This window comes from Tachysurus fulvidraco, chromosome 13, assembly GCF_022655615.1.
Source record: "Tachysurus fulvidraco isolate hzauxx_2018 chromosome 13, HZAU_PFXX_2.0, whole genome shotgun sequence".
NCBI lineage: Eukaryota > Metazoa > Chordata > Actinopteri > Siluriformes > Bagridae > Tachysurus > Tachysurus fulvidraco.
The window spans coordinates 11,306,174-11,328,994 of NC_062530.1; the positions used below are offsets into that span (position 1 = coordinate 11,306,174).

At 39.2% G+C, this 22,821-nt stretch overlaps 1 protein-coding gene across 4 annotated transcripts in view; it reads right to left on the minus strand.

The window, feature by feature from the left end:
- Window positions 1–1,107: 1,107 nt before the first annotated feature.
- The window catches only part of aplp2 (amyloid beta (A4) precursor-like protein 2), a 72,382-nt gene continuing 50,668 nt past the window's right edge, over window positions 1,108–22,821 (minus strand). The window contains exons 10-18 of one of the 4 annotated variants that reach the window (XM_047822284.1): window positions 20,922–21,080; window positions 17,232–17,360; window positions 14,552–14,651; window positions 13,528–13,692; window positions 13,107–13,142; window positions 8,207–8,292; window positions 4,908–4,985; window positions 2,563–2,736; window positions 1,108–2,415 (exon numbers count right to left, since the gene is read on the minus strand). In XM_047822284.1, the coding sequence (XP_047678240.1) occupies window positions 2,302–2,415; window positions 2,563–2,736; window positions 4,908–4,985; window positions 8,207–8,292; window positions 13,107–13,142; window positions 13,528–13,692; window positions 14,552–14,651; window positions 17,232–17,360; window positions 20,922–21,080 (1,041 nt within the window). In that variant the 3' untranslated portion in view covers window positions 1,108–2,301. The remainder of the gene's footprint in view (window positions 2,416–2,562; window positions 2,737–4,907; window positions 4,986–8,206; window positions 8,293–13,106; window positions 13,143–13,527; window positions 13,693–14,551; window positions 14,652–17,231; window positions 17,361–20,921; window positions 21,081–22,821) is intronic. The other 3 variants (XM_047822286.1, XM_047822287.1, XM_047822288.1) reach the window with 3 other exon arrangements.

Consider the following 22,821-nt stretch of genomic DNA (forward strand, 5'->3'; position numbering starts at 1 on the left):
AATGTGTTTTTACCGAACGGACCCGAGAAGACCCGAACTACTGTATCTCGTGTGTATGCATCGACTCGAGTCCTTTTCCAACCTCTCCTCTGTTTGCCAAGACCGCTTGCAACACGTGGCTGGCGACGTGTGGCTGGTGGTAAGCTAATTTTCGTTGAAACAGACCTGTCAATCAATTTTGAATCCACACTGTAGAGTTACGCAACATTAGGGTCCCGTCGGGTTAAAAAAAATGTCAACGGGCATATAAAAAAAAAATATATATATATATATGCACGTCGGGTTCAGGTAAAAAGTGATTCGGGACGGGTACATTTCTTTAGACCTGAGAAGACCTCTACTACTCATTTAAAATTGCAGTTACCTTATGTCCTTTAAAAAAAATCTGTTAAAATCATTTAATGTAATCAGTTTATAATGAGACCCTCAAGTAATGTTTGTTTCTAGCATTTGTGTAATCTGATGTTTTCTGTGTGATTTATCTGCTCAAATTCTTTTGAGTTTATATTAGATCTTTAGTTTGTGTAATATTAACATAGCATAAAATGTCAGACTGCCAGTTAGACATTAGGGCTGTCAAACAATCACTGATGACTGATTAGCACATTTACCTTTTACCACATTTCGCCTTTTCCCTTTCTCTCTCAGTCTTAACCACATGCAACTCCTGAGAAATCAGTGATCATCACCCCGTAAGCTCTATGGACCTGTCTGATCCATAATGATACCATACCTCTGGTTGTGGTTTGCTGACACTGAGGATGGCATCCCACAGGCTAGAATGGCCTAAATATACAAAATTGCTGTGGATAGTACCACTTAAAAACACAGAAATGTCTTTGTACCGCACTTCCAACAGTTTTGCATACAGTACACTAATCACAGAGAAAAATGGCAACTGTAACTGCAGATACTGAACTGTAGTATACTTCAGATTACTTACCAGAACAGAGGTTTGTAATTTTATAAATTAATTTTGCTTCTATCACAATAACACTGCCATAATATACTACTAAAATATCTCTGTAATGAGTGAAATAACCTTGAAATAACATTAAAATAAAAACAAAGCCGAACAGGAGAATCAGAAAATTGCAGCAGACCATGTTACTATGGAAATGACTTTATTGATGTTTCCTGCCTGTAACCACAAAGTTGTTTTCAAGGAATCAAATACATTTCCACCAATATATCCATCTTATATTAATGTCCCCTTACCCTTCCCACAATCAAGCAGGCAAATACAGTGTTCAAGAAAGCCATTTGGGTGCATAATGACAGCCACAGGAAGAAAAAAGAAACAAACAATGATGAACTTTAAAAACAGTGATAAATAAAAAAAGCAAAATGTTAAAATCTTTTTTGTAGAATTTCACCAGATTTAAGAAAGATCCAAATATGCTGCATGGAGGTGTCCAGCTCCTAGGTCTCATCACACTTTTTTTTCCCGCAATCAGCAACCAGCATCTTACTAGTTTCAAAAACGGACTGATCTTTTGTGAAAAATCATTAAGGATGGAATCAGTAAATGTTCTTGAGTGCCTAAATGTAGTCATGTTTAGCACTAGTCAATTTCTCAAATAGTCAGTTAGAATGTTTGAAGTGTCACATGTGCATGCATGTGCATGTATGATAAATTACATTAAAATTACTGTATGCTTTTAACCATAATCCACTCTTCCTTAATATAATCAACACCCACAGTCTTAAATGTATACAATTTTGACCAAATGTAGTGACTAACATATGCGTTCTGAAACAATTCTTTTTCCCTTGATACAAAGCAAGCATGCCTGGGCTGCTGACCTTCTCATCACTCAATATACGCAAAAGTTCAACAGGCTTATGACAAGTTGTACAGGTGGCAGCAACAGACAGTTTAACTAACCAAACCTGTCCATAAATGACAACATTCAGAAAATAACGATGAAGAAATGGAACACCTGCTTTATACTATCTTTAATATCGTTATAATACTAAAGTACATAAAATAAAAGAAATAAACTCACTCATTTTCTTATCTTGAATTACTATACATTTAAGTTGGTACAAATAACCTGCATGTACAAGCAAGCTACTGAAAGGAAAATCCAAAAGGTTTTCATAATCAGATTTATCAGAGGATTCCTAATTAGATTTAAAAATTCAATACATTACCATTTAAAAGATTCAGTTTATGATTATAAACAGAGCTCCATGATACAGCAGTTGCAATAATGGAACTAGTAGCAGTGTTAAATAACTTGATTTGGAATCTTAATGAATTCAATATGCAATTCTGATTCTAAGAGCACAGTTATATTATTGGTCAGTAGTATGTTCACCATGCTCCAGGTATTTGTAGGTGGGGTTTTCATAGCCATGGTTCTGCATCTTGCACAGGTGACGCTCCTCAGGACTCAACATAGGATCAACCTTTACAAAAAACAAAAACAAACAAACAAAAAAAAACCAAATTTATCATATTAAATGATTTCTACACAAATACAAATCCATACACTTTTCAATGTTATCCCATTTGCCTAATGTTAAAAGAAGCCTGTGTGTGTGTTTCAGACTGACCTCCACAATTCCATGGCTGATGGTGCCATACTGCATCTTTCTTAGACGGACCAGACCGATCACAATCACAGTAGCTATAGCAACTGTAATCACCAGAAAGTAAATCAGAGTACCAATCTGAAAGTTAAAATCTTCTAGGGGGCGAAATATCTCATGGTTCCCTTTGTGACTAAACTGTTAAAACAGAAACAAACCAGAAGTATACTTACATTCAGAGTTTGGCAAAATCTTTTCCATATATATGTTCAAATTTAGACATTTATATATGTTCAAATGAAGACATTTTGCTATGTTTACACAAAGTGCAATATGAATAATCATAATTGGAAATGTTATGTAAAAAATAGTATTAAGTAATATATTTAATATGTAAACCCTTTAATCAGAAATACCCTCAAGCAGAACAAACCTATTTAGTCACTTAATTCTCTGTTAATCAACCTTATTTTTCTATCTGATTGCTTTCACCATCATAATCTGTGTAAAATTCAATGTTATATGTGTTTTTGAGTGCTGGAAATAAAGTTCAAATTAGAAAACATTTTGAAGCAGATATTGGTATCTCAGTACAGTTTGCTTAGCATCTGATATTCTCCAGACATTAAGCAGGATTGTTAAAATACATAACACAGGGAAAGAAAAATACAATACACAGGGAGGAAAAAAGCAGTGCATCCTGTGAAATGATGTAAACCACCTTGCAGTTCATTTGAAAATGCTGAAATGGAAAGGATTATACACCAAGCTAAACTGCAGTACTGTCTGAATGAATTCAGGAGCTCCTTCACACATAGCATGTTATATGAACTTTGACAATGAAACTTGTTCCTAGCAAGCATATCATTTCTGATTCTGACCAAATTAAATATCAATTATATATAAAACATACATTGTCCATAGACTGCTCAGTGTAGTATACAGTTCATTCTAGTCAATGTAAAGAATATAAAACTGATAAAACATGATAATATATATGTCATAGATTATTATTTATATTGAAGCAATATCATCACCAATTTCTTTATTTCTTGGTGGTTAAAGGGTTGTGCTTGTGACCAGAAAGTGGGTTTAACTCCAAGAAGGAAGGTAAATATTGGGTCATAGAGAACAGCCATTAAGTGCTTGTATATGCAGAATTGAATAGATTCACTAAGATTGTAATGGATGGAAGATGAACTTTGTAAATGCATGGAAAGTAGAGAACGTGTTCATTCATACACACGTGCAATACACTCAAATCATGCTTTCTGGAAACGTAAATTGATAAGTTGATACTTATTTTGTGCCATAATAAAATAGTCTAGGTGTCTTTCTCACATCATTATAGTAATGACTGAACTTGTGTGTGCATGTGTGTGTGTGCACAAAGTATTGGAACAGCAAGGCTAATTCTTTTGTTCTCGTTATAAACTGCAGCCATATACCTAGATGTGATCAAAAGTAATTAAGTGATCAGAAGCAGTGGAACATGTTTCTTGTTGCAATATTATATTTAATATTAAATATTATATTTAATATTTAAGCAAATTAAGTGTCTTAATATTCCTATTTTACTGTGGGTATCTCCTGTTAAAAATGTATTTTAAATAAACAAACCAACATACAGTAAAGACCAAAGAGCCACCTATGGGAGAAATGCAAGTCATTTTAAAGCAAAGAAAAGAGTGAAAATCTAGCTTTGGGCATAGTCTATATAACAAATTGTAATGTCTGGCATAATAAGAAGACAATGAACAAGATGGCCAAGAAAGGGGTTGTTGACATCAACAACCTTCAATAGGCAGGGTTTGCAAGGCTGCTTCTGAAACAGGATCACTGTACTTTATTGATGGACCCCGAGAGACAAGCATCTAATTGTTAAGAACTTAATCATGCAGCAAAACCCAAAACACACAGCTGTCTCAACAAAAGATTTCATAATAGGGGCAAACATTCGAGAGATTCAAAAACAATGAGAGATTTTAGACTGGATAAATCCAGCAGCACAAAAGAAGAATGCAACTGTATTTTGATGCAACTGGCTCATTGACTTGATGCAGTTATTACAAGCAAGGGATATAAAAGGTGTTAACTTTAATTTACTTAATTTACTAAGACTATCTGTTCAAAATCTTCAAACCTTAAATCTGGGTGGTTAGGAAATATAAGGAAAAGAAAGCTATATGTTATAAGCTATCCTGTCATTCATTTTTTGATTGCAAACTCAATGTCTTCAATGTATAGTAAAAACAAAACAAAGGGGACTACCTCTAACTTTCAGAGGGGACTGTATACACAGACAACAAACTGGCAAAAATAGTCCTTGTAAAACTCTGTACCAAGGAGTGGAGGGGAAAAATACTCACCAGAGGTTCAACATTCAAAATGCTGACTTTCTTAGCACTGTAAACCACTTCCTTAACACCCATTGAATCATCAATCACCTGTCAACAGAGACAGGCAGCTGAAATTATTTACTCTGGGAGTTTAGTAATTAGGCAGTCTGGGCCATATTCCAAGCTGCTTTACGCATGCATTAGTGAGGGGTTAATACCAAAGTGGCACACGATGGTATTTAGACATATCCAACAGTATGCAGACATTCCATTCGGGGGCATCAATTTGGAGTTTGCCCCTCTTACAATAGCCTTCATTCTTTTGGGAAAGATTTCCAATAAAATTTGAAATGTAGCTGTTGGGATCTTTGCCAGTTCAGCCAGAAAAACATGTGTGAAAATGGGCACTGATGATCAGTGTTGTATAAAGTATTAAAAAGCAATACTTGAGTAAAAGTACAAGTATCGTACTAGAAAAAGACTTTGGTAGAAGTGAAAGTCACCTTTTACAATATTACTCAAGTAAAAGTCTTAAAGTATCTGATATTTACTGTATTTAAGTATCAAAAGTAATTTTCTGATATTTAATGTACTTAAGTATTTGAAGTAAAAGTAAAAAGTAAAATTTCAGTAATTTTCGGTAAGCATAAGAGCAGGGGTGGTTCTAGGGTTTCATCTTTAGGGGTTTTAGCCCTCAATGAGAATTTAAAGCAAGAAGAGTTTTATATTATATATTATATGACTACATAGTAAGCCAAAAGTTATGGCATTATTAAATGGCAAAAATGGACACCAAAATGTTATGCATGATGTAATGATGCCAGTCTTGAATCAAATCAGTTCATGTATGTGTGCATTCTCTACAAACAGTGTGTCCAATGAATGCAGTCATTAATATAAAAAAATATTCACAAGACAAAAACCAAATCAATAAATGTTATTTTTATTTAGTATTGATATTGCATTAATATATTGTTTGTGCTATCAACTCTGGTAATAAGAATAGTGACATTTCACTGCTTTTGGTTGCCGCCGTTATAGATAAACGCCTCCAGCTGACTGCGCGTGCACGCTGTGCGTACCTGTGCTTCTCCGTGGAGCATGCGTACGTGCGTAATGCAATCTAGGAGCAGTGATTCGCCAAACCTCCCTTATTACAGTCGCACACATTTCTTATGATTTTATTTTGTAGTAACGAGTAACAAAGATCCTTATTGGAAATATAACGGAGTAAAAGTATACATTTCATTTCGGAAATGTGGTGGAGTAAAAGTGAAAGTTGACAAATTTAAATAGCGATGTAAAGTACAGATACGTGAAATTACTACTTAAGTACAGTAACAAAGTATTTTTACTCCGTTACATTACAACACTGCTGATGACAAGTGAGGAGGCATGGAGTGTCAGTTGACTTTCCATTTTATCCCAAAGCTGTTCAGTGAAGTGGAGGATCTCAAGAAATCATTTACAGCATTCACTAGCTTATACTCCCTAGACACAATCTACATAGGAACTGGGAAGTCCAGAGATATAAAAATATATGAATAAACTATATTCACTGCTCAAAAAGGAACACTTAGCACACTGGATCTCAAGGAACAAAATATTCAGGTTAAAAATCTTTACTTATATACGTTATATACAATTTGCTGAGAACAGAATGCAATGAGCAATGGAAGCAAAATCATCAATCAAGTAAAAAATGTAAATTATAAGATCGTCGCAACTCATCATGCAAGTAACCCCCATGTGCCTGTTTGCACACCCAATAACTTCTGGGCATGCTCCTAGTGAGATGGTGGATGGTGTCCTAGGGACTTCCTCTTAGACCTAGATCTCCTAATCAGTGAGCTCCTGCGCAGTCTGTGGCAGATTGGTGGCTCAGATACAAAAGGCCCCAGAGGTTATACGTTGCATTCAAGACTGGGAAACCTGAGGGCCAATCAATGGTATCAATGACTTCATCATCCAGAAGCCACCTACACACTCTGGCCACATCAAGCCCAGGATGAAACATGATTCCATTGGATATTCTTCCCCACACCATTATGGATCCAGGTCATGCTGGATGATGCAGACAGCAAAATATTCTCCAGGGCATCTCAACATTCATTTTGTTGTGATCATGATCCTCTTCACATACTGTAGAAGCAGATACGGGTCCTGCTAACTTCCTGTTTCGTGGTGTCTTGTCCATGTTCTTGAAACTCTGGTGTGAGACACAACAAACCTCCTTGAGGAGGCATGTATGGATGTGCCACCCTGGAGGAGCTAGACTACCTGTGCAACCTGCTGGGTTGCAGGTACTGCCTCCTGCTACAAGAAGTGACAAGGACATTAAAAAACCCCACAAATCTAGAGACAAAATCAGGTCACGTAGGATGAGAGCAATTTTCTGTGGCCACCACTTGCAAAATCATTGCATTTTGGTGGGTTGTCTTGGTGTTGCCTATCCAGTGCACTCATCACTTTCAGTTGCACCCAAGCAGGTGAATCAAAATCACCTGTGCGTCGTACTGGACAGATTGCTATATCTGAATTTTACCTGACTTACGGTTATACTGTGATGATTAAGTGTTTGCTTAATTTCCAGATGCACTGTACACTGCTCAAAAAATAAGCGTTATTTCATTCATCTGTCTGTGCCCTGATCGTAAAGCCAAGACATAATTATGACACCATCATCTCTAGCAGAATGTTTTAACCCAAATACCACACAGGCCCACACTCAGAATCTGAATGTTTCTACAGATTTTCAGGTTTCCTGCACAAACCTCTAGGTTTACAGAAAGAGGCAAGGTGGCATGCATACAGACAACACAATACTCAGTCAAGTGCATCCCAGTCATAAGGCTAGAACAAGGATGTAGGTATTAGAAAGAAATAAGGAAAATATAACGCAATGATTAGTGTCATATTCAAAATGGTTTGAATGATTGAATGATTTAAGGATGCAAAATAGTATTATATGGGAATGAATAAATGGTATATGTGAAAGGTGTAGAAAATGTAAAATATAAAATAACAAATGAATGTACATAAACATTGCCAGTAAATGTTAAAGTGCAGAGCAAATTCATTCATTTAATTTTGTCATGGTGGAACATGTTTGGACCTCTTAGTTCCAGTGATGGGAGATTTTGATGCAACTACATACAAAGACATCTTAAAGAATACTGTACTTCAAATATTTAGGAAAGACACTCACTTCACATGCAAAATTGGTGTCCACAAATCTTTGGCCATTTAGTGTATACAAAGTTAGTTTTCTAGGATAGAGTTTAATTTGATGAATGTGTACTATGATAGAAAAGCCATGAGTTTTTCACCTCATTGTCACCAATCTTGTTGTTGCTGTTGATAACTCTCTCCTCCGCTCCAATCAAACCATCCAGACCATTTATCATTCCAGAGCCTACAAAAAAAAAAACAACAACGATAAAGCTGACATTAGATGTTATCTCTACATTTCGATGTATTCAAATATAAAGAATCATGAGACCAACACAAACAATATTAGGTTTTTCAATGTTCTTCATGTAACAAAAAACAGCCAGTTCAGTCAGAATTTGTCCCCTTAATCACAACTTACAGGTTTATTGGTTATTACCATTAACTAATCTATGCATTTTACTATTATTTTTTTCATCATCATGCTATTAATATTAGCATGCCATCCAAACAAACCAGTAAATATAAGATACACATTAAGTATGTTTACATATCAGATATCCCAGATGACTCAATCCTGCCTGATATAATAAGTTTTAAATATAAACATAAAAAGACAAAAGCCTACAATTAATCACCCTCAAGTTTCAAAGCTAAACAATATGCGTAATGATACAAACTCCAGGATGAGGATAAATTGTCACTTTCACTAACATTAGATATGCACCGAATATTCGGCCACCAAAAATTTCCGGACAAAATGGCCCAAAAGTGCATTTTCGGTTTTTGGCCGAAAGACTTTGATCACCGAAGCAACACAGCCGAAACAGTTTGTTGTGATGACGCAAACAGAAACCACGGCCTGCACGTGGTTGTCTGAAGCAACATGTCTGCGGTGTGGATGTATTTCAGTATATCGGAGAAAGACCCACGGATGGCAATTTGCAAAATATGTAATGCCGAAATTTCAAGAGGTGGTGCGTCTGCAAAGACTTTCTCCACGTCGAGTTTAATTTATCACCTACAATCTAAACATCCCGATTGCTATGCTGAATACGAGAGGAACATGGCACAGAAAAGCAAATCCCCTCCGAGCACACGCACTCCGTCTGTGGCGGAAAAATAATCACGGCCGCTTTCCTGTACTGGAAAAATAATCACGGCCGCTTTACTGACCTGGCAAAGTTGGTACGCAAGTACTTGTCTGTTCTGTGCACAAGCACTGACAGCAAAAGACTGTTCAGTGCAGCAGCCCATGTTCTCGATGAGAAGAGGAACAGACTTCACTGTGATAAAGCAGAGAAGCTTCATCAAGAAAAACCTGCCACTTTACCTCAAGAAGTAGAATGGACTTGTCTAGTGTTTAAATATTTATTATCCACTTTGTGCATCTGCATTTCTTGGTACATGTGTTGTTGTTAAAGTTCTACAGTTAACATATGGGCTATGGGAGTCTTTGTTTTGATACACTTATGTTGTAGGCCTACAGTGAAAATATTGTCTTATCTTTAAGCAGTTGCACTTGTTCTGAACGCACAGAGGCTGGACTCTCTACTACTCTGGAGTTGCCCATGGTGAGAGGCGGCGGGCTGGTGTGGGCTTGCTCATAGCCCCCCAGCTCAGCAACCATGTGTTGGAGTTCACCCCGGTGAACGAGAGGGTCGTTTCCCTGCGCCTTCAGGTCGGGGATAGGTCTCTCACGGTTATTTGTGCTTACAGGCCAAATGGCAGTGTAGAGTACCCGACCTTCTTGGCGTGTTTGGAAGGGGTGCTGGAAAGTGCTGGTGCTGGAAAGTGTGGTTATTGGACTTCTGTGCTAGTCACAGTTTGTCCATAACGAACACCATGTTCAAGCATAAGGGTGTCCATCCATCAGTACACATGGCACCAGGACACCCTAGGTCGGAGGTCGATGATCGACTTTGTGGTTGTTTCATCTGACCTCCGGCCGTATGTCTTGGACACTCTGGTAAAGAGAGGGGCGGAGCAGTCAACTGATCACCACCTGGTGATGAGTTGGATCCGATGGCAGGGGAGGAAGTTGGACAGACTTGGCAGACCCAAACGTACTGTGAGGGTCTGCTGGGAACGTTTGACAGAGTCTCTGGTAAGAGAGATCTTCAACTCCCATCTCCGGCAGAGCTTCAACCAGATCACGAGGAAGGTTGGAGACACTGAGTCAGAGTGGACCATGTTCTCCACCTTCATTGTCGACGCGGCCGCTCGGAGCTGTGGCCGTAAGGTCTCCGGTCCCTGCTGTGGTGGCAATCCCCGAACCCGGTGGTGGACCCCGGAAGTAAGGGATGCCGTCAAGCTGAAGGAGTCCTATCGAACCTGGTTGGATCGGGGGACTCCGGAGGCAGCTGATAGGTACCGAAGGGCCAAGCGAGCTCTGGGAGGAGTTCAGTGAGGCCATGGAGAAGGACTATCGGTTGGCCTCGAAGAAATTCTGGCAAACCGTCCGGCGCCTCAGGAGGGGAAGCAGTGCCCTGCCCACACTGTTTACAGTGGGAGTGGGAATCTGCTGACTTCGACTCTGGACATCCTCGGACGGTGGAAGGAATACTTCGAGGTTCTCCTCAACCCCACCGACATGTCTTCCACTGAAGAAGCAGAGGGCGGGGGCTCAGTTGTGGACTCATCGATTCCCCAAGCTGAGGTCACTGAGGTAGTTGAGAATCTCCTCAGTGGCAAGGCACCGGGGGTGGATGAGATCCGCCATGAGCACCTCAAGTCTCTGGATGTTATGGGGCTGTCTTGGTTGACACGCCTCTGCAACATCGCATGGAGGTTGGGGACAGTGCCTCTGGACTGGCAGACTGGGATGGTGGTCCCTCTGTTTAAGAAGGGGGACCGGAGGGTGTGTTCCAACTATAGGGGATCACACTCCTCAGCCTCCCCGGAAAAGTCTATGCCAGGGTACTGGAGAGGAGAATTCGGCCGATAGTCCAACCTCGAATTCAGGAGGAACAATGCGGGTTTCGTCCCGGTTGTGGAACACTGGACCATCTCTATACCCTCGCCAGGTTGCTAGAGGGTTCATGGGAGTTTGCCCAACCAGTTCACATGTGCTTTGTGGATCTGGAGAAGGCATTCGACTGTGTCCCTCGTGGTGACCTGTGGGGGGTGCTCTGGGAGTATGGGGTTCGGGGCCCTCTGTTAAGGGCTGTCCGGTCCCTATATGACCGGATCAGGAGGTCAGACTTGTTCCCGGTGCATGTTGGACTCCGACAGGGCTGCCCTTTGTCACCGGTCCTGTTCATTACTTATATGGACTTGATTTCTAGGCGCAGTCTGGGGCCGGAGGGAGTGCGGTTTGGGGACCACAGGATTTCGTCTCTGCTTTTTGCAGATGATGTTGTCCTGCTGGCTTCCTCAAATCAGGACCTTCAGCTTGCACTGGGACGGTTTGCAGCGGCGGGCATGAGAATCAGCACCTCCAAGTCCGAAGCCATGGTTCTCAGTCGGAAAAGGGTGGCTTGCCCCCTTCAGGTTGGTGGAGAGCTCCTGCCTCAAGTGGAGGAGTTTAAGTATCTTGGGGTCTTGCTCACGAGTGAGGGAAGGATGGAGCGGGAGATCGACAGGCGGATTGACTTCTGCAGTGATGCGGTCGATATACCGATCTGTTGTGGTGAAGAAAGAGCTGAGCCGCAAGGCGAAGCTCTCTATTTACCAGTCGATCTACGTTCTTACCCTCACCTATGGTCATGAGCTTTGGGTCATGACCGAAAGGACGAGATCCCGGATACAGGCGGCCGAAAGGAGTTTCCTCCGCAGGGTGGCTGGGTGCTCCCTTAGAGATAGGGTGAGGAGCTCAGTCACTCGGGAGGAGCTCAGAGTAGAGCCGCTGCTCCTCCACATCGAGAGGAGTCAGCTGAGGTGGCTCGGGCATCTGTTTCGGATGCCTCCTGGACGCCTCCCTGGGAAAGTGTTCCGGGCATGTCCAACCGGGAGGAGGCCCCGGGGAAGACCTAGGGCATGCTGGAGGGACTATGTCTCTCGGCTGGCTTGGGAACGCCTCAGTATTCCCCCGGAAGACCTGGAGGAAGTATATGGGGAGAGGGAAGTCTGGGTATCCCTGCTTAGACCCTGCGACCCGGCCCCGGATAAGCGGTAGAAGATGGATGGATGGATGGATGGATTTAAGTTTTATCCTGTGCATTGTTACAATGTGCTATAAATAAATATTTTCATAATTTGTAATTGATTTATTCTTTGAAACTTTAATATTAAATTTGAGCAATTGAAATGCCTTGATTTTAGTAAGGTTATGGTAGACAGTCATAGCCATAAATGCAATTTCTTTGTGTTTCGGTTTTGCTTTCCTCTTTTTCAGTTTTGGCCAAGAATTTTCATTTCGGTGCATCCCTAACTAACATCCAGCCAAAATGGTGAACAAAGAAAATGCCTCAACTATTTAGCAAGAAATAGCTGGAATCAGACCTGAAACCAGACTTCTTTTCTCTTTAAAGCTATAAACAAGTCTTTTGGAATTTGCCCACTTATTTTTTTAACAAAATCAAATTACACTATAGCTTATACATATATACAATATATCTAGGTAACAAAGTTACAGAAACTTACCACTTATTTACTGACATAACCCAGAGCCATTATTCTATATGTACAATGTGAGTTTTTAATGTGTCTTCTACAACCCATACGTGTTTGGCATTTTTTTTGTGTGCAAGGTCTATGGCCAGATTGTTTTGAGCAGTCATTAAGTATTTAGAAACTCAAATATCTTGCAATGGGAGCACCAAAAACACCTGATGAACACTAACCAACCAACTAACAAACCAAGCAATTTAAAAAAAATGTTAAAATCTTTTAAGCCAACAGAGGAGGGGAGGTTGAATGAGACACAAAGGTAATGGACAAATAATCAGGTAAGCAGTCAGTTCTAAAGGAAGACAAGATATACAACAAAGGAAACAATCCTGAAAGCAGCAAATAGAGAATAAATTGGGGAAATATAACTGAGAAAAAAAGCAACAATGAAAGACAAGTGTTAAGGAAGCAATGGCTTGACAAGACAACCAGCTATAAAAGACCCACCTTTCTTGAAGGCACGTGGGGGATCAGAGAGATCGCCTAGGTATTGTGAGAAGCAGAGGAAAAAAGAAAAACAAAGATAGGAATTGGAAGGGAAGAAAAGAAACCCAAGAGAACAGGATTATCTAGCCGTGCCTAACAACTGAAAGAAAGCCAAAAAAGATTTCAGCTAAAAATGCTTGGTATTTTAAGTGAACATGCAGAAAGCAGCATCAGATTGCCAAAGGCAAGCTCTTAGAAGACAGTGCTCAAGCTTCAGTTCATCCCAAAAGCCTCCTGACACTCCATCGCACAGCCCAGAAGTCTTGGAAATAATATTCCTGACTAACCAGCATTAATGATACATTCTTGAAAAAATTTGAGTAGAAGAGCAGTAGGTAGAATTGAAAAAGTAAATTTAAAAGAAGTATTGACAGGAACTTACCTTCAGGTTCAGACTGTGAGCCCAGGGTGTTGACCTGGAAAGGGCGAAAGGGTTTGCCCTTGAAAGACGGGATCTCCACACTTTCCTCAGAAGAGACGGTGACATCAGGTTGTGACTCTGCGGAAAGGAATAGATCTATATCTGCCTTCTGCTCCTGAAGATCATCTGAGAGAGAGCATAAGAAAAAAGTGTGAAAAAGCAAAGCACAGAAAATGAAAGCAATAGAGAACCAGAAAGTAGAATGTTGGTGAATAAATCAGGAATAAAGAGACAGACAGGATGAAGAGGCAACAATGTCATGTTCTGTTCCACCCACTGTACTGTTGCACTACATATTTATATCCATAAGTGTGTGTGTGTGTGTGTGTGTATATATATATATATATATATACACACACACACACACACACACACACACACACTATATATTTATATCCATCCATTTGAAGTCATTAATTATCACACACTTGTTTGACTCCTTTTCAAAAAACTAGTGATAACTGAAATCACCTAAACAACCCTGATCAAAAGTTTCCATATCCTTGAATATTTTTCCCATATAATAATTTATTTTGACAAAAATACAATAAAACAATGATATTTTCCATACTGTGAGCTTTTTTTTCGTTATGTGGGCTTAAGTCACTGTTAAATTAGTTAAATTCTAAATGAGTGTGATATGGCTCTCTTACAATGCACTGATGTTGTAATGCAGATTCTAAACACAACACGAGCATGTTTAAATGTAGTAAAACAAAGCTTTCTTGGGTGTCCTATGGTGCAAAAACACAACATATGGGCTCCTATATTGCTGTGTGTGTCATTGCTCAGTTAATGTGAACATTAACTGAATCTCTTGACCACTAAATGCATGTTTTTACACGTCCACATGAAAGGCTAATTAGATACCAGCATGAATGTGCAGGTATTCTTATAAAGTGAACAGTGAATGTGTTTATGCATCCACACACACACACGACTAACTACTGGGTATAAACCATTTCCTCAATTCACACACACTTACCAATCTCATCCTGGATCTCGTCTGCAACATAGGGCACCTTATAGAGCAGAGACAGACTCTGGTTCATCCTCTCCTCAATCACACGCAGGTGGGTCACCACCTAGAATGCACAAACACTTGTATTACATGTACAATCAATGTGTGACCAGCTTCACATTTATGTACTAGGTAGGCTTTCTTTTGTATTAAATATTACTTTTGTGTATTATATGACATATTAAAGCTACATTGTGTAGGATTTGTTTTATAATAAGCATAACCTTATTCTCACGATACTGCAATAGTCTATCAGAATTGGTGGTAAATCTACATACGTGTCATATGGAGGTTCATATGCGTAAAACATTATCACACCCTAAATTCAGACGAGAAAGGAATCTGAACACACAGACTGGTATGAGCTGTTAGCCAGTAACGAGAAATAGTTTGAGGGTTTATCCAAAGAAAAGAAAAGAAAGGAAAAGAAAGAGTGTGAAAGGGTCCAACAATGTACCCAGAGGTAGAAGCATACAGAACAAGTCTGAGACTGGGAAAGTAAATGCCTCAAAGCATGTTATGTGCATTAATAGTTCAAAGAGTTAAGCTAATCAGAAGAAAGTGTTACGTCACATGTGTCAAAAAAGGCCTGCAGAGTTCATTTGGCCTATGAGTGGGAATTATGAGTTCCGTCCCTGTTTATAAAGTGATGCCAAATAAATATGACTGCTCAGAGCATTAGCAGTAAACACAGAAGCACTTTTTTATGTTATACAATGATCAGCCAAGGTGTGGGATATAGTAGCCAGCAAGTGGTGATGGATCAGGCACACACAATGATCGGAGTGAACAAATTGTGGGCCAAACTGAGATAGTTAGACAGACTGGTAGGTGGGACATGACAGATTTACATCCACATAATTGCCGGAACCCATTGGTTTCCCACCCTGCCCAGAGCATCACACTGCCTAAGATAGCTTGCCTAATTCCAAGTGGCCCCTTATAGCAGGACAAATGCACCATGCCCCACTACAAAAAATGGTTTAGTAATGATTTTAGGAACCTGACAAAAGAGGTCAAGGTATTGACTTGGCCTCCAAATTTTACAGATCTCATCTGTGGATCTCATCCACACCCTAAACCTAACCCTCTCATCTTGCGAATCTCATCTTTGAAATTTTCTGGACAAACACGTTTGAACAATAGAGGCCCAACCTGTGCCTAACTTGAAGAATCTGCTGTTCCCTTTTTAAACTCTATAAACATTTACATTAATATTTATAATAAGAGATGACCATGGAGGTATTCAGCTTTTTTTCTATACCCCTCTTTGTACTTCAAAGGCATAAATGTTGACAATAACTGGGTAACTTGAATACAGCATAACTGCAGGTGTGATACATTACATTTTAATGCAATGCATAAAATCCAACAGCAGATGGCACTGACACTGAGGTTTGTCCTAAAAACACAACTTCAAATTTCCTTTGTTTATACCTCAACTCTAATTTCTTTCTACCCATCTGAGAGATGGGCCATCTCTTCTGCTCTCTCTTTAGTGCACACCCCCCCCACCCCCACAGAGCCTAACAACCCAAGCTGGTTGCACACATTTTGAGCCGCAAAGTGCACAAAAAACTGTGTGACTATATGTACAAAACTGGTATAAACACAAGTTTTAGCTTAAGTGCCAAGCATTTGGCAAAAAGTAAAGGACCACAAAAAACTGTAGTGACCACAAAAAAACTGTAGTGTCTTTAGTACCAGAGCAGAAAAAGAGAGCAGAAGATTTTGATACTTTGGTAAAATAACTATTTAAGGAAACCATGTGTTTTAATACTGTTTGTTTATCATACGTCTACAACTACAAACACAAAGTCACAAACATAGATTATGTTAGATCTGAGAAAACATATGTACGAGACTAAACTGGACTTTTGTCACACTGTGCGTATTTTCCAAATGTTATAGAAGCCAAAAACGGTAGAAGATACCACACGAAAGAACAAATAAACCTACAGTTTAAAGATGTAAAGTTTACACATGCTTTGTAATTAAATCCAATAAAGGAATAAATCGCTTTCTACAAATAAAAAAAATAAAAAGAAATGGGTTTAAAGAGCATTAGATACGAATTATCTTAATTCTCAGCCAAAATCATACAATTTAGATTTTATGAAAAATGCAATTTGCAACTTAGAAAGAATTTAGAAGACAGTCCTGAGACAACAACTAACACAGAAGCACAGACTGGGTTATATAAAACCCAAATCCTCTAACAGTGCTTGCCAATTCAAATGTTCAGTCAGTTATACAACATGTGGCTGAGATTACTAGATAAAAGCTGATCTGAGCCCAAATGAACAAATAAACTAGTGAACAAAGACATTTAAAAGGAGGTGAAATTTTGTAATACTGATCACAAAGACTAAAGTTCTCTGTGCTTCTTGTTCCCCTCCAGAAAAAAAAAAACATGCAATGACGAGTTAAGACTAGTATGCAAATCATGTCTTTGGCTTTGATTCCAAGGTTCCACCCAATCAAATCTCTAAAAACAACCAAGCTAACCAAAAGCTTTACCCTCCAGCAGAGGCTTGGAGATTGACAGTTTTCTCTGAGCCACACAACTTCCAACTTCTTTAAAACTTATATATATAAAATAAAATAATTGTGTGTGAGTGAGTGAGTGAGTGAGAGAGAGAACCTGGGACTTCATCTGGGTTGCCTTCTCAGGGTCAACGGAAAGCACATGCTGATAGTGACGAATCGTGTGCTGTCTGTCCTTATTCTCTGCACGAACATACCTCCTAAGAGCCTGGAGTACACGGTATGGCTGTAGAAAGCAAGAAAAGGATTACTGAATTAGATGATTCGATTATCTAAGAAAAGAAAGGGGAAAAACACAGTCATCAACAAAAATTAGGACACCCCATATTGGAGGTCTCCCATATTCAGTTCTTTATTAAGAAATGTCATGTCAATTTCTTGTTTCAATTTGTACCTGATAATAAAAATGATGTAATTGCATGCAAGCAATAAAAATCAATTTGTTTTTACTTATTAAACAAAAGAAATCACCAAACTGAGGAAAAAATAAGGACACCCTATGCCCGAATAGCTAGTATTTCCCCCTTTGGCTGAAATAACCTCAATAAGATGTTTCTTGTAGCCATCTTCCAGTTTCTGACATCAACTGGAAAAAAAGTTTCTTTCACTCTTCAATGAAGAATTCTTTCAGCTGTGTGATGTTTGAGGAGTTTCTCACATGCACAGTCTGTTTCAAATCACTACACAGGATCTCAATAGGATGTAGATCAGGGCTTTGACTTGGCCATTACAGAACTGTTTTTTTACTGTTCAGTGAGTCCTTGGTGGATTTACTGGTGTTTCAGGTCATTTTCATGTTTCAAGGTCCAGTTCTGCTTCAGCTTCAATTTATTTGACATGTACAAAGACTCAAGCACCTTCTTATACAATATAGAATTCATAGTGGATTCTATGATGATGATCTGGCCAGGTCCTGCTGTAGCAAAACATCCCCAAACCGTAACATTTCCACCTCCATGTTTCACAGTTGGTATGAGGTTCCTTTTGCTGAAATGCTGTATTTTGTTTATGCACACTTTTCTGGCCTCCAATTAATTTAATTTTAGACTCACATGTCCAAAGCATATTATTCCAGAAGTCTTGGCCTTTGTCTCTGTGTTCTTTGGCGAACTTCAGTCTTGCCCTCATGTTTTTCTTAGACAGCAAAGGTTTCCTTCCTTGCACACCTCCCATGATAATTAAAGTTGTGCAGTCTCTTTCTGATTGTAGATTCATGTACTTTGACAAACTATAGCAAGAGCTTGCTAAAACGTCCCGTAATGATATTTCTGGGTTTTTGAAGACTTCTTTATGCATCTTGAAGTCTGCTCTTGAAGTGGATTTGATTGGACAGTCTGTCTGGTCATGTCATGTTGTTTTATATGTTCTCCACTAGTAAATGATTTTCTGGACAGTGGAATGGCTGATTACAAATTCTTTTGAGATCTTTTTATATTCCTTATCAGACACATAAGCAGAGAAAATTTTCCTTTTGAAGGCCTCAGAGAGCTTTGTGGATCTTACCATGGTGATACCTCTCACTTCAACAATTAAGAGAAAACCAAACTAAATATCTGAGGTTTAACTAAGCCAAGCCATCTTCAAAATACTCTGAAACAATGTTCTAATAATTTGCAACTGATGTGATACACCTGTAGGTAATTTTATCCATTTTAAGCACAAATTAAATGTGAGGCTGTCCATACTATTTCCTCACACCAATACTGATGCCCACCCTCTTTGGTCTTGCCCATGGTGGTGGAGAGGTTTGAATGGAAGAGATTGATTCTGTACCATGTGTCTTTTAACAGTTAATGAGTTGGAGTATGATTAGGAGCACTAAAGAGCCAGAACTAATTTTACCTCATATGTACAACATAACTGGTCTGTTTGGGTCAGAATTCTTGCTGCTTGTTAGATGGTCAAATATTTCACAACTTTTTTTTAATTTACAGCTTTCTTTAAAGCTGTTTTTTTAAAGTTTTTTTTTTTCTGGACACTTTCTATTAAAATAAACCTACCATAAACATTGTAGACCGTTCATTTCTATGTAAGGTGAAAATCTATAAAATCAGCAGGAGATCAAATAACCAATATATTATATATCAAATAACTATCTATCTATCTATCTATCTATCTATCTATATATCTATATATATATATATCAATAACTATATATATATATATATATATATATATATATATATAAATATAAAAAGCCTTTTCTCTTTGATAATTATGGATCACAACTCAAAAAAATAAAAAAATCCAGTATCATAAGATAATCAAAGACATATTTTACAACACAGAAACGTAAAACTTCTGGGTAAAGTATGATTATTTACTTAATATTTCGTTGGAGCTCCTTTTTTACAAATAACTGTGTCAATGCGACATGGCATATAGACGATCAGCTTGTGGTACTGCTGAGGTGTACTGGAAGCCCAGGTTGCTTTGATAGCGGACTTCAGCTCATCTGCGTTGCAGGGTCGGATTCCCCATAGACTCTCGATACGGCTCAGTTTAGGTGAGTTGGCCAACCAGTCAAGCACACTAATTCCACGGTCAAAAAAACAGTTCTGAGTAGTTTTGGCATTGTGGGCAGGGGCCAAGTCCTTCTGGAAATCAGCATCTCCATAATGCTTGTCAGAAGATGGAAGCATGAAGTGCCCTAAAATCTGCTTTGACTTTGGACTTAATAAAACACAGTGCACCAACACCAGCAGATGACATGGCACCCCCCAAATCATCACTGACCGTGGACACTTCACACTGGACTTCAAGCAGCTTGTATTCAGAGCCTCACCTCTCTTTCTCCAGACTCTGGGACTTTAATTTTTAAATGAAATGCAAAATGTACTTTCATTTAAAAATGACTTTTGATCACTGAGTAACGCTCCAATTTTTCTTCTTCTAAGTCCAGGTAAGATGCTTCTGACATTATCTCTGGTTCAGGAGTGACCTGACATCCCTGGTCATCCCTGCTGCTTGTGCAAGTTTTCTTACCACACTTTGCCCTGTCAGTGAACTTCTCATTAATATGCTTTGATGGGTCACTCTGAGACAGTCAGCCATATAAGCAAAGATATCCTGTAGCTTACCATGCAATGAGTATCTTCTGGACATCCGTAAAGTAATCAGTCTAACATTAACCTCATAGTTGTGGTAGAGTGTACTGAACCTGACTGTTAGAATCGTGGTGTTTATACTGCGAAAAATGCGATTTGCTCAAAGTGGAAATTAAATATTCTAATGTTTTGAAATATGCTTTATACATTTTTTTTTGATCTGTAAGCCACAATTTTCATATTCTTAACGTGTTATTGTCTTAATACGTAATAATTAGTAGGTGCTGATGGGGAAAAGTTTGAAAGCTGGCAAGGTTTGCACATTTACACACACTTTTACACTTTAAAAAAAACATTCAGTTTAGGTAAAGAACTAAAATCGTTTGGAGACTCACAGGTCACACACTCCTCCCATACACAGAGGGGGGGGGAGAGAGAGAGAGAGAGAGAGAGAGAGAGAGAGAGAGAGAGAGAGAGAGAGAGAGAGAGAGAGAGAGAGAGAGAGAGAATAACAAACGGATAAATAAATATGAATTTAATCTGCTGCATTTTATGTATTCACCATTATATTTTTAAGTTTTTGGCTTGTGTGGGCACCTGTCCATCTGTACTGGTATCTGAAATTCTCAAGCATCCTAAGTTTGTAAGAGCTAATGAAATTATCCGTGTCACCAGCAGATAAACCTCTGTGTGTGTGTGTGTGTTTTTTTTTGTGTGTGTGTGTGTTTGTGTTTTCTAACCCTGGGTGGATCAGTCTGCAGAGCAGCAAGATAGTTCTCTAGAGCAAATCGACGCCGGTCATTTAGCATGGCCTCAACTCGAGCCAAGTGAGTTTCTACCAGCTGCTGCTTCTCGCTGGCTGCCTCTTCTTCTAGGGACTCCACCATAGCCTGGAAATGCTGCACACAGTGAAGAAGAGAGAGCCAAAGAGTGAGATTATATAATATTGTGTATTGCTTACACCCAGTATAACAGAGGAATTTTGAGCTGTGTCTCAATACAGATAAAATGATACTGCTTTGAGGGTGAAATGATTTTGATTAAAAGAAAGACTTTTGACAAAATTCACAGTAGAGCTAATATCTACAGCATGGTTGAAAAGTGCAATATCATCTCTGTAAAGCAACCAGTGAGGAGTAAGTTAAACAGCCATTTGCAGTCAGCAACACACATCCTACCCCCCACATCATTCAATTCAAGTGTTCCACTCACTTCCATAGACACAAGTGTACAAGCACCTACACATGCAAACTGAATTTAAGCGTGGTACCATGATAGGTTGCCAGCTGTGCAAGAAGACTTTTTGTGAAATTTCCTCATTGCTAAATATTCCAAGGTCAACTGTTAGTGGCATTTTATTAAAGTGAAAACAATTGGGAATAACAGCCGCTCAGCCACAAAGTGGTAGGCCACTTAATCACAGAGCGAGGTCAGCGCATGCTGAGGCACACAGGGGTCACCAACTTTCTGCAGAGTCAATAACTTCAGACCTCCAATCTTTGTGTGGCCTTAAGATTAGCTCAAGAACAGTGCGTAGAGAGCTTCAGGGAATGGTTTTCCTTGGCCGAGCAGCTACATCCAAGCCTTACATCACCAACTGCAATGCAAAGCACTGTGAAGTAAAGAAAGCCACCACTGGACTCTATAGCAGAGGAGACATGTTCTCTGAAGTGACAAAGCAAGCTTCCATGTCTGGCAATCCGCTGGACAAATCTGCATTTGGCAGGAGAGCGGTACTTGCACAATTGCATGGTGCCAAGTGTAAAGTTTAGTGGAGGGGGGATTATATTGTGGGGTTGTTTTTCAGGGGTTGAGCATGACTTCTTAGTTCCAGTGAAAGGAACTCTTAATGGTTTAGGATACCAACACATTTTGGACTATTTCATGCTCCCAATTTAGTGGGAACAGTTTGGGGATTGACCCCTTACTGTTCCAACATGACTGCACACAAGCTCCGTAAAGTCGTGGGTGAGCGAGTCTGGAGTGAAGTCCTGATATAGAACACCTTTGGTATGAATCAGAGAGGAGACTGCAAGCCAGGCCTTCTCGTCCAACATCAATATCTGACCTCACAAATGCACTTCCAAGGTTATTAAGAGAGAGACCAGAGATACTCTGTATATGAACTAGGAAGTGGCTGATGGAAAGAACACTTCCCTATCTGTAATGGGTGGTACAACCTAACCTAAAGTATTTACAAGAAAACTTTCACAAAGAGCTGCAGCAAATAACCTCTAAGAGAGGGAAAAAATGGGCGATTATCACAAACTCCCTAAAAATTTCCACCAATCCAGACAAATCCCCAAACCCAATCAAAGAGATTGAACACAGAAGAAAATGACGTTTGAAGGCAAGGCTCAAATAACACCAAAATTTCAAATGTAATTTTCATTGCTGGAATATTCCTTGATGAGAAAAAGCTCTTTTCTAGAAACAGAGCAAGTGTACCAGCCTACAAAAAAGCGTTAGAACTCCTTAACAAGACTAAACTTGGCTTATCCAGCCACATCCTTATTCACACAGGAATAACTGATCTTCAAGCTGAGCAGAGAAATGTAGCAACAACAATCTCTTCTCAACACATCTTCCTGTTAGGGGTGTACTTCTTATCAGAAGATGAATTGGAGAAAAAAAGCCCAA